The 14,547-nt window shown below is 49.3% G+C and overlaps 1 protein-coding gene across 1 annotated transcript in view; it reads left to right on the top strand.

Moving 5' to 3' along the window:
• Positions 1-14,547, top strand: part of LOC142558460 (ATP-binding cassette sub-family A member 17-like) — a 44,262-nt gene that overhangs the window by 7,197 nt on the left and 22,518 nt on the right. The window contains exons 4-6 of the mRNA XM_075670592.1: positions 664-829; positions 4,052-4,311; positions 6,611-6,810. Of these exons, the coding sequence (XP_075526707.1) occupies positions 664-829; positions 4,052-4,311; positions 6,611-6,810 (626 nt within the window). The remainder of the gene's footprint in view (positions 1-663; positions 830-4,051; positions 4,312-6,610; positions 6,811-14,547) is intronic.

The raw sequence follows: 14,547 nt of genomic DNA, 5'->3' as shown, positions 1-14,547 counted from the left end.
CACTCTTCGAGTCGGTTTTTACTACCGACTCGTATGCTACTAAGGAGGAAAGACTGGTGTTTGTTTGATAACCACGGTCAGATGCGGAAGGAATCAGCTTCAGGTACGTGGGGAAATAAGTAAGCCTCTCCTCACGTTTCTAGTCGTCAAAGCCGCTTTTCTTTGCTTAAACACAGACGTGACGTAGCGTATCGTCGTCGATATCACGTTGGCATTTCGGCACTACATCCCACATTTTAAGGCCAATTCGCGATATTCGAAGCGTACCGAAATGGGCGTTTGACTTCGTCTGCGACAAAACGACGGCCTACATCGAGTCATTGTCAATAGTTTCCTTTTTTGTCGAAAACTGACGATAAGAGCATGATTAAAACAGTTTCATGTAAGTTCCGCACGCACGCGAGTTTATGTGCTGGACGAATACATTACCAGTCGCTTCCGAGTTACTTCTGAGAAGGGTTGAAGGCAAATGGGCATTTTTAATGTACAAAGAAGTAACGCGCGAGTATCCATACGGTAGTTTGGCTGACTGAATAACCGTGGATTAAAGTGCGATCTCGATGCTACGGTTTCCTTTTTCTTTTCCTTCCTTTCTGTCTTTTCTTCTTCTTCTCTTTCCTTCTTTCTTTGTTTCTTTATTCTTCTCTTTTTTTTACTTTCTAGGCCCTCGAGAACCGCAGCGCCGAGCTCGGCATCGCCTCTGTGGGCATGACGGTGACCTCCCTGGAGGACGTGTTGGTGCGGGTGGCCGAAGAGCAGCACATCCACCGCAAGGCCCACAACCTGGGACCCGTGGCAAGCGAGGAGCCCTCACTCGTCGATGCCAAGCGTAAGCCGTCGCCCGTTATTCCCCCCGCAGCTGTATATATATGAGCCACGCGGAGTGTCACCGGAGCCTCCGAGATCGGGCCTCACGCGTTTCGGATTTTTGGGGCCATAGGCGTCACTATATACGGTCTCGTACGGAGAATCACCGAGGCCTCCGAGATCGGGCGTTGCTCTGTTAAGGTTTCAGTGGCTGTAGGCGTCGCTATATGCGGTGTCGTACGGAGAACACTTGAGGAAAGTCCGACGCTATAGCGTCTGCGAACACCACCATCAGTGCTTGGTCTCCGTGGGGAATTGTGGGAATCGCGCGTGTATATACTTTAACATCAGCCCTCCTGTATTCGAGGGACCTTGTGGTCTCTCGCATTAACCACCCTCCTGAACTTCATATAATGTAAAAAAAAATTGCTGTACGACAATAACTAAGCCTCTACGTTTCTGCCATACAATGGTTTCCGTAATATCAGAAGCAAAAATAATTGTACAGATTGCGAAATAGGATTACGCATTGCTTAGCACGCCGAATATCCCTTAAAGGGATACAGAATAAAAATCCAACAAAATTGCGACATCACCACAATTGCATTCCTAAGACACGATTGTTCTTGTATATAGTCATTATTCGGCTTATTTTTGAGCGGATGGCTTTATTTCGGACGCTCTGTGAGCGGCCACCGGGCCAAACGCAATGCGCTCCTGACAACAAGCCGGCGGACCTGACGTCACATCTACCTTCAGCAGCGACAAGGTGAACTGACCGGCTTCGGGTTGTTGTGTTTTCTCCGCGTTGCTTCGTGCGCAATGCTAAGTTCTAGTGAGAGTGATGACATGGAGCGGAGATTGTGACTCTGACTTCGATGAGCGGCCTAGTGAACGACCGGAACGAACGGTATTCTGGTGGCACTCCAGCGGTAGCAACTGGTACTGGAGGCAAGGGGGGGGGGTCGGGTGAGGGAGGAGGGGCGTGGCGCTCCGGTGGCTGCTAGGGTGCCTCGATTTCCTTCTCGCCCGCCGCTCCGTACAGAGTGGAGACAACCGCGACGTCTACTACGGCGTGGGCCACGCGAATCGCGGACGCCTTAGCAGACGTTCTTGGTGGTCGCCGAAGGGACGCGTTGCCGGCGCTCGTGTTTATTGTGTGCGGTTTACTTTACTGGCCTTCCCGCAGCTCCGCTGATCTCTGGTGTTTGCGATAGCAGAGCAACGCATATTCGCCTTCTCTTTTCAAACGCGTCTTTGCGCTTCCTGGAGAAAACAGACGGCACAGCGTCAGGCTTGAGGCGCTGCCTTTTCACTGACACCCCGAGGCGTTGCTATTGCTCGCAATGGGCGGGAAGCAGTGAGGCAGGTAACTGTGACGCAATATCCGGTTTTGCCGGAGCCCTCAGAGGACGCCGCTATGTGCGGCGATTTGAGAAATACGCATTAAAATAATTACTTTTCGCTCATTTCTGTTCAGAGAGTGTTGTTTTGGTCACTCTCGGCGCGACAGCTGTCATTGAAACCAGAAATATTGGCGACAAATTTTTTTATTCAGTATCCCTTTAACCAAACGTCATCTATATTTAGCGACATGCAATGTCCGCGAGTGTCGTGATCTATTTGTACGCCAAATTGCGTGCCATTTATAGTCGTCAATGCGAAACATTACCTTGAAGAGATTATGTTAAACAGCACGGAGTACTTCTGAACCAGGGCAAACAAAAAAAGAAGCTGCCGTATGCTTTTTCAACGAGTCCGTGTCAAATCGGTCAAAAAAAAATCCTCTAACCGGTCGCGGTTACCGTGGGGTCGGAAATATAGCACGAAACGTCCGATATCACTCCATTAAGCGTGAAAGTCTGCGTGGGTGTAAGTACTTTTATAAAACCTAAACAGAGCATTGCGGCCCAAAGTTGTAGTGCGGGTGATGGTGATTGTTTATTGGAATCCCCCTGTGCAACGGGGCAGGGACTAGTAATCACCTAGCTTCCTTTATTTACTCAGGTTTTACGCCATTTATCGCAATCTAACATTTTTCCTCTCTGATCTCGATCTTAGCTTTCGTATTTAAAACCTCTATCCCTACATTCTCCATTATCCAATCCGGCGGCTCTATCAATATCTTATCTGCCCTTTTTCCATCAATTCTCTAACCATATCTTACTTATCTCGACAGCTCACCAGTTAATTCTATCTTCTCTGAATCCAAATGCTTCTGGAAGGTGGACACTCCCTACGGGTCTTCCTGGGTGAATATCTTGGCTTCCCATCGCGACGTGACCCGTTATTTCCTGGGGTTTTTTTATTTTTTATTTATTTATTTTTTTGGTAGCGCAAACATGCCTAATCCAGCGGCGCATACTCTCCTGCATGCTTTTGTCTTCAGGCAGCCAGCTCAAGCTTCAGACGGGAAGGCACTGCTATTTGAGGCCTGGGGATTTGAAACCCGCCAGGAATCGGGCGAGGGTTCGAACCGCCAGGCCGAGGGTTCGAGCCCCGGTTCCTGGCGGGCAGAGTAGTAAGGGGGGCCAGAATGTAAAGATGTTCATAAACCGTACTTTGGGTGCACGTTTCAGAACTCCAGATGGGACGTGGTATAAATTAATCCGGTGCTCACTTTAGTATGGCCTCCCTCATAATCGTGCGTTGCGTTCGGGACGTTAGAACTCCGTAACAAAACATGGCCTGTTGCCTGTTATTAAGCTTACGTATGCTCCGCCATTCCTGCAGTTGAAAAGATGCTCTACATCGGCCCCCGTGCTCGGGAGTGGTGCTAGCTAACAATCCTACGGCTATAGATTAACACACATACAGAAATACCCAAGAAAGTGGACGGGCAAATTGACGTCGTTGTCGCTCAATGGTAGAGCACCACAGCCGTAATGACGGAAGATGTGGGTACGGCTCCCAGGACAGTTAATTTTACCCATGCATCCCTTCGCTTCATTGTCTGTTGGCTTCACGTAGTCGTAACCAATATAAAAATCAAGGCCATCGGCTTCCCTTCTCATACAGGGCACGGTCAAATGGCTTGCGCCAAGCACGAACTTTCTTTTCGGGCGGGAACAGCGGTGAGGACCAAGAAAAATGGACACGTAAAACAGACGAGACGCTGCGCTGATGTGTTCCATCACTTTGTCCTTGGCCCTGTTCCTACCAGAAAAAAATTAATAAGCAACTAGGGTTATGCCTGCACGTTAACGAACTGACGACCACCGTGCCCCCTCCGTCCCTCCCACAGTGTCCGTCATCCGGATCATGGCCAGCGCCACGGCCACGGAACCCTCGCCCTTGTCGTGTGTCTGGGCCGTGCTTCACAAGCGAGCCACGTACATGTGGCGCGAGAAGAAGATGCCCCTGTTCAGCTGGATGCTGCCGCCACTGCTCCTCGTGCTGCTCTTCTTCCTCGAGGACGTGGGCCTACGCGGCAGCGGCTACGACGTCGAGCACGATGGAGGACAAGTCGGGTACACCTTCCCCGAAGTGGTCGGAACCGCCCAGGTGAGCGAGTCCGCGCACACCTGGTTCGGTATTTATGTTTACGGAATGGCGAAATTGTCCTCCGCCCGACTGTCGCGAGGAGTTGAACAAAGGTAACCCATATACGGAGTTACCTCTGGGAAAGAAATCTTTGCAGTGGGTAAAAAGAATTCACCGTGGACCCTGCGGATTGAACCCGGTACCGGCGCCTTTGCGGAGTTGTCGCTGCACATCTGAGCTAACCAGCAGGATGGAAAATCGTCAAAGCGAGGCGAATTTATTCGACGATTTGTTGCATGGGGACACAGAATGGGGTGAATCAGTTGTGCGAAAGCCGCGAAGGGAAAGGAAGGTTTCATGAAAGGTAAAACTGAAAATTAGGAAGGCTCCTGAAATGAGGCAATTTTCTCTGTCACGAAGCTTCCCCCACCTTTCGCAGAACTTATTTGTAATATACGTATTTATTTTACCCGTTTCTTTTCTTTCTACTTATCGTATACTGCAACGGATTTTTCCTGGTGATTACATTTCTGATGTTAAGTTTTGAATTAATGCAGTTCTTGTCGCTGTTTCGGTTGTCAGGTTTTTCAGCCAGCTATACCGGTTATTCTTTTTTTTATATAGTTTACAGTATTTCTGTGTCTGACATGCTGCTTTGCTGCATCTTTCTTGTAGCAGCTACCAGAAACTCCGTCAAGCAGTTCCTACAAGTGTTAGCTCAGGTAGCTAGACAGAAGTATCTGGTTACTGAAGTGCGCTCAAAAAAAAATTACTTATAGAAATGCCTACAGTACTCAAATTTGCCATTATTGTATTGGGAAATAAATCAATACGTTACAAGTTAAGTGCGGTCAGAATATGTACATGAACAATATTGTTTGACAGAACCCGAGTAATCAGCTTTTATTTAAACATACACGTTCTTGCAGCAGTGTAATAAAATAAAGCGCAGTGACATAACTTCTGGCAATAAATTCCACTCTTTTACTGCACGGGGGAAAACCATGTTTAAAAACATTGTGACATGAACAATATTGTTTGACAGAACCCCAGTAATCAGCTTTTATTTAAACGTACCTTCACGACATGATCTACTCTTCGGGACACGTAGGTTGGTCTTTGAAGTAGTTTCGCTAACTTAATAATAATGTTTATTCCCATCAACACATGCATTTTAAGAGAGGAGGCAGAAATAAAAGCGAGATAAGGCTTCACAAAATTTCCACCTCCTTCACGGAGGAGGCAACGAGAGGAGTCGTCTACGAGAGATAAATCACACGCACACAATAGTGGAACATGTAACTTGGAGCATATGTGAATACTTCATCATATGTACTAAATATAAATAATAATAACAGATACACGTGCGCGGAAGACTACTGCGATGACAGTAAAAAATATGAAGCCCATCCTACGCGTATACGAAACACCTAATTAAACTAATCAAGCACAAGGTCCAATTACACCGTCATAAGTACGAAACTAACAACTCACGGCGTCGCTGAATAAGAAGAAAAGAAAGATTAAAAATCGATCAAGTCAAGGTTAAAAATATAGGTAGTAGCTGGTTAGGCAAGATCATTTTGTGTGGATATAAAGTAATTGGAATAATTAGCTGGGATCTCACGTGACAAAACCACAATTTGATTATGAAGCACGCCGTTGGGACGGACTCCGGATTAATTTTGACCACCTGGATTTCTTTACCGTGCGCCCAATGCATGGTACAGGGTCCTTTGTTTGCATTTCAACCCCATCGAAATGCGGCCGCCACGGTCGGGATTTGATTCCGCACCCTCGGACATAGTGGCACAACGTCATATTCACTACGCTTACACGGCGGGTTGCGGACATAAAATAGTCCCCAACAGTGGTATAACTTATGTTCTGCACGCTAGCATTACCATTAACCGGGTTATTAAAGGTGAGTGGCAGTTCACATTTGCAGAATTTGGCAACCATACTTAGTCCTTGCAGTGGGTAACGCCGAAAAAGTGTTGCAAGACAGTGAAACCCGCAGATATCTTTGTGATGTCCCCCCACATTCCAGAAAACTGGACAAATGTTTCCTTCGACTGCAAGGGTGTTTTTTTTCTCTGGGATACCGCTTTGAGATCACTTTGTGCGCGTTACTTTTCGTTGCATGAAAATTTTCTATTCATCTAATATAGGCACCGCTGTACTGTAGCGTAATATAACATTGCACTGTTGCATCAATAAAAATAACTTGATTCATTGCTTCGATGGCTGACTGAAAATGCAACAGCTGCTGTATAACTACAATGACAATTACTAAAGTTTAACGGGGTATACCGTGTAGGGGTTCTACGCCGTGGATACGGACAAGTCGTTCGCCGACAAGTGGCTGCGCCCGTTGACCAGCGACGCGAGCGAGTACGTCATGGAGGAAGAGGACGCGTCCACCGACCTCACGAAATATCTCCTCGACATTGCCAAGGAGACGTTGCGCAAATATGTCTTCAACATGCACTTCGGCGTGCAGATGACCAAACGTACAGGGTGAGCGCGTGGCTACAAGGATTTAACCTCGAACGTGCTCGGTAGAAAGTCTGGAAAGCAAACTCTATATACCGCAAGAAAGCAAAAAACTGGTGCGCTAGGCGCAGAATTCCTTTAAGGTGACACCGCACCAGAGAGACACGATGTCTGTGAGAGAGCCAAAATAGGTCTTTCATAACTACTTTGTTAGAGTAGTTTTGAGTGCTTCCGCAGTAAAAGAAATGTGTAGCCAACCTTTTCAACTACTGCCCCCTGACAGCAGTGTCTGTGACGTGTCAGTACGGCGTCAGAAATTTAACGGCATTATCGTGCTATCTAGTATTCTTTATGGATAAAATGCAGAAAAAGAAACAAAAGGTGTTAGGTGAACTCTTCGCTTCTGTTCACGTGGCTACTTAATCGTTTCTTTATAGGGGCCTGCGAATATACAAAATTTTGAATGTGAATCGAATAGTCATTCGGTTAATTTTCGAATCGAGAATCCGCTATTCAGAGTTGTCGAGTATTCATTTCTTGCTGACATAATAACGGATCTTAAGAAATGCTGAAGACTCGAAGGAGACAGAACTATGAATGCGAGAATTGTTCCGACTAATTATGGTACAGGAAAACAGCGGTTTGGACGAAGAAGCACCACTACGAACACAACTACGTTGGTAAAAAAAAAATTTAGAGATTTTACCCTGCGATGAGCAAAATGGAGGACGCGTAGGCTAGCGCGCTGCTGCCACAACGTTCCGCAATGTCATTTTTACTGAATATTCAGAACTCCGAAAAGCTAAAAATCCCTATAAAGCCACATATTCGGCTGCAAAAGCGAAAAACAGACTTTCTGAGCTTTCTGCATGTTTGTAGTTCTTTTAAAGAAGCAGTTGTGTCAAACTTCTATATAAGGCCAAGCCAAGCTGATTCTTATAGGTGGTAGCTTACTTTGGTGCCACGTTTGAAGCACTTCTAATATTGTCACAGCCTAGTAGGAGACGGGAAAGCCGGTGTAGAGACCGCATGAAAGCACTTCTTTAGAGCAGTCAACGCGACGTCGTTGTCTCTGTTTTTCTACTCTCGCGCTACTTCAACGTCGTTTTCATCGCCTCGCACATACCCGTGGCGACCATATAGGAGGTGGCATTTGCCCCTCCTTTGAAAAAAGAAAGCATCGTCCCGATGCACTAACCTCCGAAGGCTGTGCATAGACGGTGCAAAGTTGAGGTCATGAGGAAAAATATGGAAGCATACGAGCATACGAGCATATATAAAAGCATACGAGCATATATAAGAGCATACGAAGCACGTGCACAACCTCGGGCAGATGTCGCCAGCGTTTGGAGCAGTTATGGCTGTCGGGAACAACTTCATAATTCACATCGCTGGTGCGGCGCAGAACTGTATACGGGCCGAAGTATCTTCGCAGGAGCTTCTCAGACAGCCTCCGCCGACGAATCGGACTCCAGACCCACACCTGGTCACCGACGTTGTATGTGACGGGTCTGTTCCGAAGATTGTAGTGTCGGGCATCGTATTCCTGTTGTTACTGGATTCGGAAACGCGCAAGCTGCCTGGCTTCCTCTGCGCGTTGCGTAAACTCCTCGGCACCAGTCTCGTCGTCACCGCACTCGTGTGGCAGCATCGCGTCCAACATGGTTGTCACTTCCCGGCCGTAAACCAGCTTTAAAGGCGTCACGCGTGTTGTCTCTTGGCGAGCAGAGTCATACGCAAATGTAACGTATGGTAAAATCTCGTCCCAGTTCTTGTGGTCGACGTCGATGTACATGCTCATCATGTCTGCCAGAGTCTTATTCAAGCGTTCTGTCTGCCCATTGGTTTGGGGATGATAAGCCGTGGTCTTTCGGTGAGTGGTACCACTTAGTCGCAACACGGTATCCAGAAGCGCAGCCGTGAACGCAGATCCTCTGTCTGTTATGACCACTGTGGGAGCGCCATGCCTTAGGACGACGGCTTCGATGAAAAATCGCGCTGCTTCGGCTGCTGTTCCACGTTGGATAGCACCTGTTTCCGCGTATCGAGTAAGGCAATCTGTGACGACGATTATCCATCTATTTCCGGCAGTAGACAGTGGAAACGGACCTAAAAGGTCCATGCCAATTTGTTCGAAACGGCGCTTGCGGTATCTGAACAGGATGCAGCAGTCCAACCGGCTTGCCGGGTAGGGCTTTGCGGCGCTGGCAATCCAGGCATGTGTGTATGTAACGTTTCACGATCGACGCAAGTCTCGGCCAATTATACTTTAGCCTAATTCTTACCAATGTCCGAGGGTAGCCTAAGTGACCAGCGGTCGGCTCGTTGTGACAGGCATGTAAGACTTCGTCGCGAAGAGATGCGGGAATGACGAGTAGGTAGCTGCTGCCACTAGGTGAAAAGGTCTTTTTATAGAGAACGTCGTGGCGCAAGCAGAATGAAGGCAGCCCTCTGGCGAATAACCTCGGCACGATGCTTGTTCTTCCCTCTAAGGAATTGAAAAGACGAACAAGTTCTGCGTCCTTGCGTTGTTGGCGTGAAACAGCCACGGTATCTATAGCACGCCTAGAAAAGCCGCGTCATCATCGCCATGCACTGCAGTCTCAACAGGAGACCGAGAAAGGCAGTCGGCGTCGGTGTGTCGTTTCCCCGATGGGTATGCAACAGTGAAGTCGAACTCTTGGAGCCGAAGACTCCAGCGTGCGAGCCGACCACCTGGATCTTTTAAACTAGTCAGCCAGCAAAGTGCATGATGATCACTGACAACGGTGAAACACCGACCATACAAATATGGCCGAAATTTCAGGACGGCCCACACCAGTGCGAGACATTCTTTTTCTGTAGTAGAGTAGTTAGCCTCCGTTCTTGATAGCGTTCTGCTGGCGTAAGCAATCACTCTTTCGGCGCCGTCCTGCCGCTGTACAAGCACTGCGCCGAGGCCGACATTACTAGCGTCGGTATGAAGAATCGTAGGGGAGTCTTCATCAAAGTGTGCGAGCACGGGAGGCGTCTGCAGCCGTTGCCGTAGGTCATCAAAAGCCCGTTGCTGGTCTTCACCCCACACGAAGGGGACATCTTCTCTGGTGAGATATGTTAATGGCCATGCGATGCGCGAAAATTCCGCAATAAGCCATCGGTAGTAGGCGCAAAGGCCCTGAAAACGTCGCACAGCCTTTTTATCTGATGGCGTTGGGAAATTAGCGACGGCAGAGATTTTGTCAGGGTCAGGTCGGACACCTTCACGACTAACAACGTGACCAAGAAATTGAAGTTCTTCAAAACCAAAATGGCACTTTTCAGGTTTCAAAGTTAGACCAGCTGAGCGTATTGCTTCAAAGACCGTCTTTAGTCTCTGTAAGTGTTCCTCGAATGCGACGGAGAAAGCAATCGCGTCGTCGAGGTACACCAGACAGCTTTGCCATTTGAGGCCTGAGAGTACCATGTCCATTAGTCGTTGAAACGTTGCCGGCGCAGAACACAAACCGAATGGAAGCACCTGAAATTCATAAAGTCTGTCGGGCGTCCCGAAAGCGGTCTTCTCACGGTCTCGCTCATCAACTTCTATTTGCCAGTAGCCGCTTTTCTAGTCCATTGACGAAAAGCAACGCGCGTTTCGTAGCCTGTCCAGTGAATCATCGATACGCGGCAGCGGATAAACGTCTTTCTTTGTGATCTGGTTGAGTTTTCGATAGTCGACGCAGAAGCGCAGGCTACCATCCTTCTTTTTCACCAACACGACAGGCGATGCCCAAGGACCCTTAGATGGCTGAATAACACCGTCCTCAAGCAACGACTTCACTTGTGTTTGTATGCTACACGATAAGGATTCTGTCGAATTGGTCTGGCGTCGGCTTCGGTGACAATACGATGCTTAGTGAGCGGCGTCTGGCTGACTCGTGACGTGGATAAAAGCAGCTCTTAAACTCATCGATGTTGCGTTCGACGGGCGACAAGGTGGGACTGATGTCAGCCACAGGGACAGACATAGCCACGGTGGACGTCGCGTGCTCCACTGAGAGGCAGTCTTGTATTGAGGTAAATTCGTCGAAGCAAGCAACAACCGTACCTTTAACAATGTGTCGACGTTCCCTGGTAAAATTCGTCAGCAGGAGTTCAGCACGTCCGTCGTTTACGTTAATTACGGCCCTGGCGATGGAAACGTCTTTACTCAGTACCAGTGCGTCGATGTGTTCAGTGACGCCAGTCCCGATGCTCAAGTTGTCGCAGATAACAGGTACGAGGAAACAGCTTCTCGGCGGAAGCGTGACGTCGTCGTCGGCGATACGTAAGCGGGATCGCTGGTGCTCCGCGGGGTCGACGTCGTCTGAGCTCGTAGAAAATGTGACGACGAGGTCACGGACATTAATCACGGCACCGTACTCTCTCAAGAAAACCATCCCCAATATAAGTTCCTTGCAGCACTCAAAGAGAATGACGAGGGTGGCGACGAGGGTGGCGACGAAGGTTGCACCGCCGATTACTATGCTGGCTGCGCATTTTCCGATCGGCGCCATCAACTGGCCGCCGGCAGTTCTGATGCTGGGCCCGGTCCACGGCGTCTTCACTTTTCTCAGCCTATCAGACAGCTTTTGACTTATTATCGAGAAATGGAAACCAGTATCGACGAGAGCGGCCACTTGGTGGCCGTCAATGCAAACAAGATCGGCGCTGACGGCATCGGTTACAGGTGGTTGAAGTCGTCGGTCGACGGTGATGGGGGCTCTTGGAAGGCTAGACGGTTTGCAACCTCACCCCCGGAGGTCGTTGCCTCTAGTTTCCCCGGCGCGTGCTAGGGGACCTGCCCCTAGAGGCGTCAGAAAGATCGCGACGGGTTGGTGGGGTATACCGAGCCGGAGAAGGGGAACGTGGTCGAGGCGTCGCTGAACCTTCCGGCCAAAAGTTTATAGAATTTTCGTCGCAGGTACGTGCAGCATCAAACACAGGGTAATTGCAGGTGGAAAACCTTGGATACCCGGCTACGCGGTAGTCGCACGCGCGATAAACATGTCCTGCTTCGCCGTAATGAAAGCGTAGCGGCCGGCGGTCAGCGGTGCGCCACAAATCGGTCTTTCGAACCGAGTAGCTGACAGGGTATTCGCCGCAAGACCGAGGCGCCGCGATCGGCTGGCGGCGATACGGCATAGCTGGCGGCGGCTGTGACTGGCGAAAATATGGCGTCGGGGTTGGCGGTGCTGGCGGCGTCGTAGTGGTCGACGGTGTCAGCAGCATCGAAGTCGCGGGAGGTGGACGACAGACAGCTTCCGCGTAAGTTAGTCGTCGCGGCACCGCCTGGCAGTCGGACGACGAAAGGGCCTGTCGAACTTCCTCCCGAACGATATCAACGACAGAAGGCACCGCTGGTGCCTTCTGTCGGATGCCTTCTGTCGGATGTTGCTGGCGCCTTCTGTCGCACAATCTCTCGGATGACCTCACGGAGAGACGTGTCGCAGCTCTCAGGTAGAATCGAAGCATTCACCGGTGAATTCGTGCGATCATATTGCCAGTGCCGTTGCTTTAGTGCCCGTTTTATAGCGCTAGCCTCCTTTGTGAATTCGGCCACTGTCGTCGGTGGGTTCCTCAAGAGTCCGGCAAACAGTTCCTCCTTCACTCTGCGCAAGAGATAGCGTAACTTCTTTTCTTCGGCCATCTCAGGGTCTTCTCTGCGAAAAAGGCGGGTCAGATCTTCTGCAAACATGGCAACGCTCTCATTTGGTTTTTGAATACGGGATTCGAGCAGGCGCTGCGCGTTGTCTCTTCTGTCGCTACTAGTGAATGTGTCTAGCAGCTGGGTGCGGAAGGCATCCCATGCGGTTAAACGTCTCTCCCAATTCACAAACCACGTCCGCGCACTGTCTTGAAGCGGAAAATAGGCAAATCCTGGACATCTTCAAAAGCGTCACCATGGAAACTTTCTGGTATCTTAGGATTCTACAGCGTTGCCTGCGATGGAGTTGCAGTATCCATAGCGGAAGTAGGTAGACGCGTTCCAGCAGGGTCCTGCAAAGGGTTGAACCCGGGCGTCAGGCCTAGCAGGCGGCGACTGTACCGGTCAACAGGAGTTTCGACGAACGAAGGTGATTCCGCGTTCGACGTATGGCTCCGCGAACGGGTGCCGAGCATGAGGCAATCCTACCCAGCATCTCCACCAGTGTCACAGCCTAGTAGGAAACGGGAAAGCCGGTGTAGAGACCGTATGAAAGCACTTTTTTAGAGCAGTCAACGCGACGTCGTTGTCTGTTTTTCTACTCTCGCGCTACTTCAACGTCGTTTTCATCGCCTGGCACATACCCGCGGCGAACATATAGGATGTGGCAATATTCGTTTCGGACTGAAATTAGGAGGATATGTCCTTCGGTAAGTGAATTATTCTTCTGTAGAAAAACTGGAAAAGCGTTTTATTTTAAACGTCGTTACCCACCATGACCCCCCGCAAGCACAATGTGCGGTGCTGTAATGCGGCACTTTTCTCCTTCAGCAAACCCACGACTGTGCGTGCATCTGTGAACATGCTGTTCTCTTGTTTGATTACACTGACGGACTCAGACAAATCAAAGCAGCTCATCATTTATAAACTCCTCAGCTATGCGGGTGTATTACTGTACAGATACAGATACGCATACAGATCACGATGGAGGACCAAAAAAGAACGACCATTGATTAAAATTGTAGCTCATCATTCGACGAACTTAAGCGCTGCACTCAAGTCAAGCACTCAAGTCACCGCGATAGCGACGAGCCCAGTCATCGATCGTTGAATATAATGGCACAGGTCAAACTCGTCCGTTTGTACATGTCTAGCCGTAAATTCCAGGCTAATCACTGGGGCTTGCCTCATTAAGTGATTATCCTTAAGTGATTATCCTGATCAGAAAAAGACTACTGAAATAAACAAAAAAGTCGCAGTTTCGCACGAAAGGCGAAATATCGATTGCGAAAGCAAAATAATAGACAGCTACACGAAGTAGGGATAGTAGTTTCATCGGCCATGCAAACTTGTAAACATTCACTTACTAAATTAACAAGCATGGTGTCACACGCGCACAAGCAATCATAAACACATCTCACTCGATGGCCACGGACAGTAGCTGTCAAAACACTGGCGAGAGGAAGCGCGGCAGCAGCAGCGAGCGAAGTGACCTTCGTGCTGCATATTGCTTCAACGCAAACTGAGCGGTCAGAGCACAGCGCATGCAAAGTTATGAGCCGTCGGCGCGCCTAGAATTTCCTTATCTCAGGTCGCTTTCAAGACAGCACCCGTGCGGCCACGGCATACGCAGTGGCCGTTGGAATAGAACGCTCCTCCGCTCCACCCTTGTCTTGCGCGCGACTGAAGACGGCGCACTTCCTCCCCGCTCTCCTCACTTGCGCGCCCGACATTGAGCCACCATCGTTGGCTCACCTTCGCACGCTTTCACTCGCACATACAGCATACGGTGCGCGGCGACGATGTTATCGGCCTTGGACTTTATATGGAACATCACGGCGATGGCGACACAGAAATGCCCCTGGAGTGTCCATATAACTGCCATCGCAATGAGACGGTAAAATATGAAGGAAGTAAGACAGGAAAACATGTGCTCGGTCGCGCGGGTTCTACAGGTTGAGCCGCGCATGTACCGTCACACTCAGCACAAGAGGGCGGCCACTACCACGCAAACGCGCCTCGAACGTCCCCTATATCGTCGCAATAAAACAAAAAAACGCTGACACATACATAAATAATGTCGTTGCAGGTTACTGGCGCTCTTTCTTTACTTTTCC

Source organism: Dermacentor variabilis, chromosome 9, assembly GCF_050947875.1.
Source record: "Dermacentor variabilis isolate Ectoservices chromosome 9, ASM5094787v1, whole genome shotgun sequence".
Taxonomy (NCBI): Eukaryota; Metazoa; Arthropoda; class Arachnida; order Ixodida; family Ixodidae; genus Dermacentor; species Dermacentor variabilis.
The sequence above is the reverse complement of the archived record's forward strand: the minus strand, read 5'-3'. Positions and strand labels throughout refer to the sequence as shown.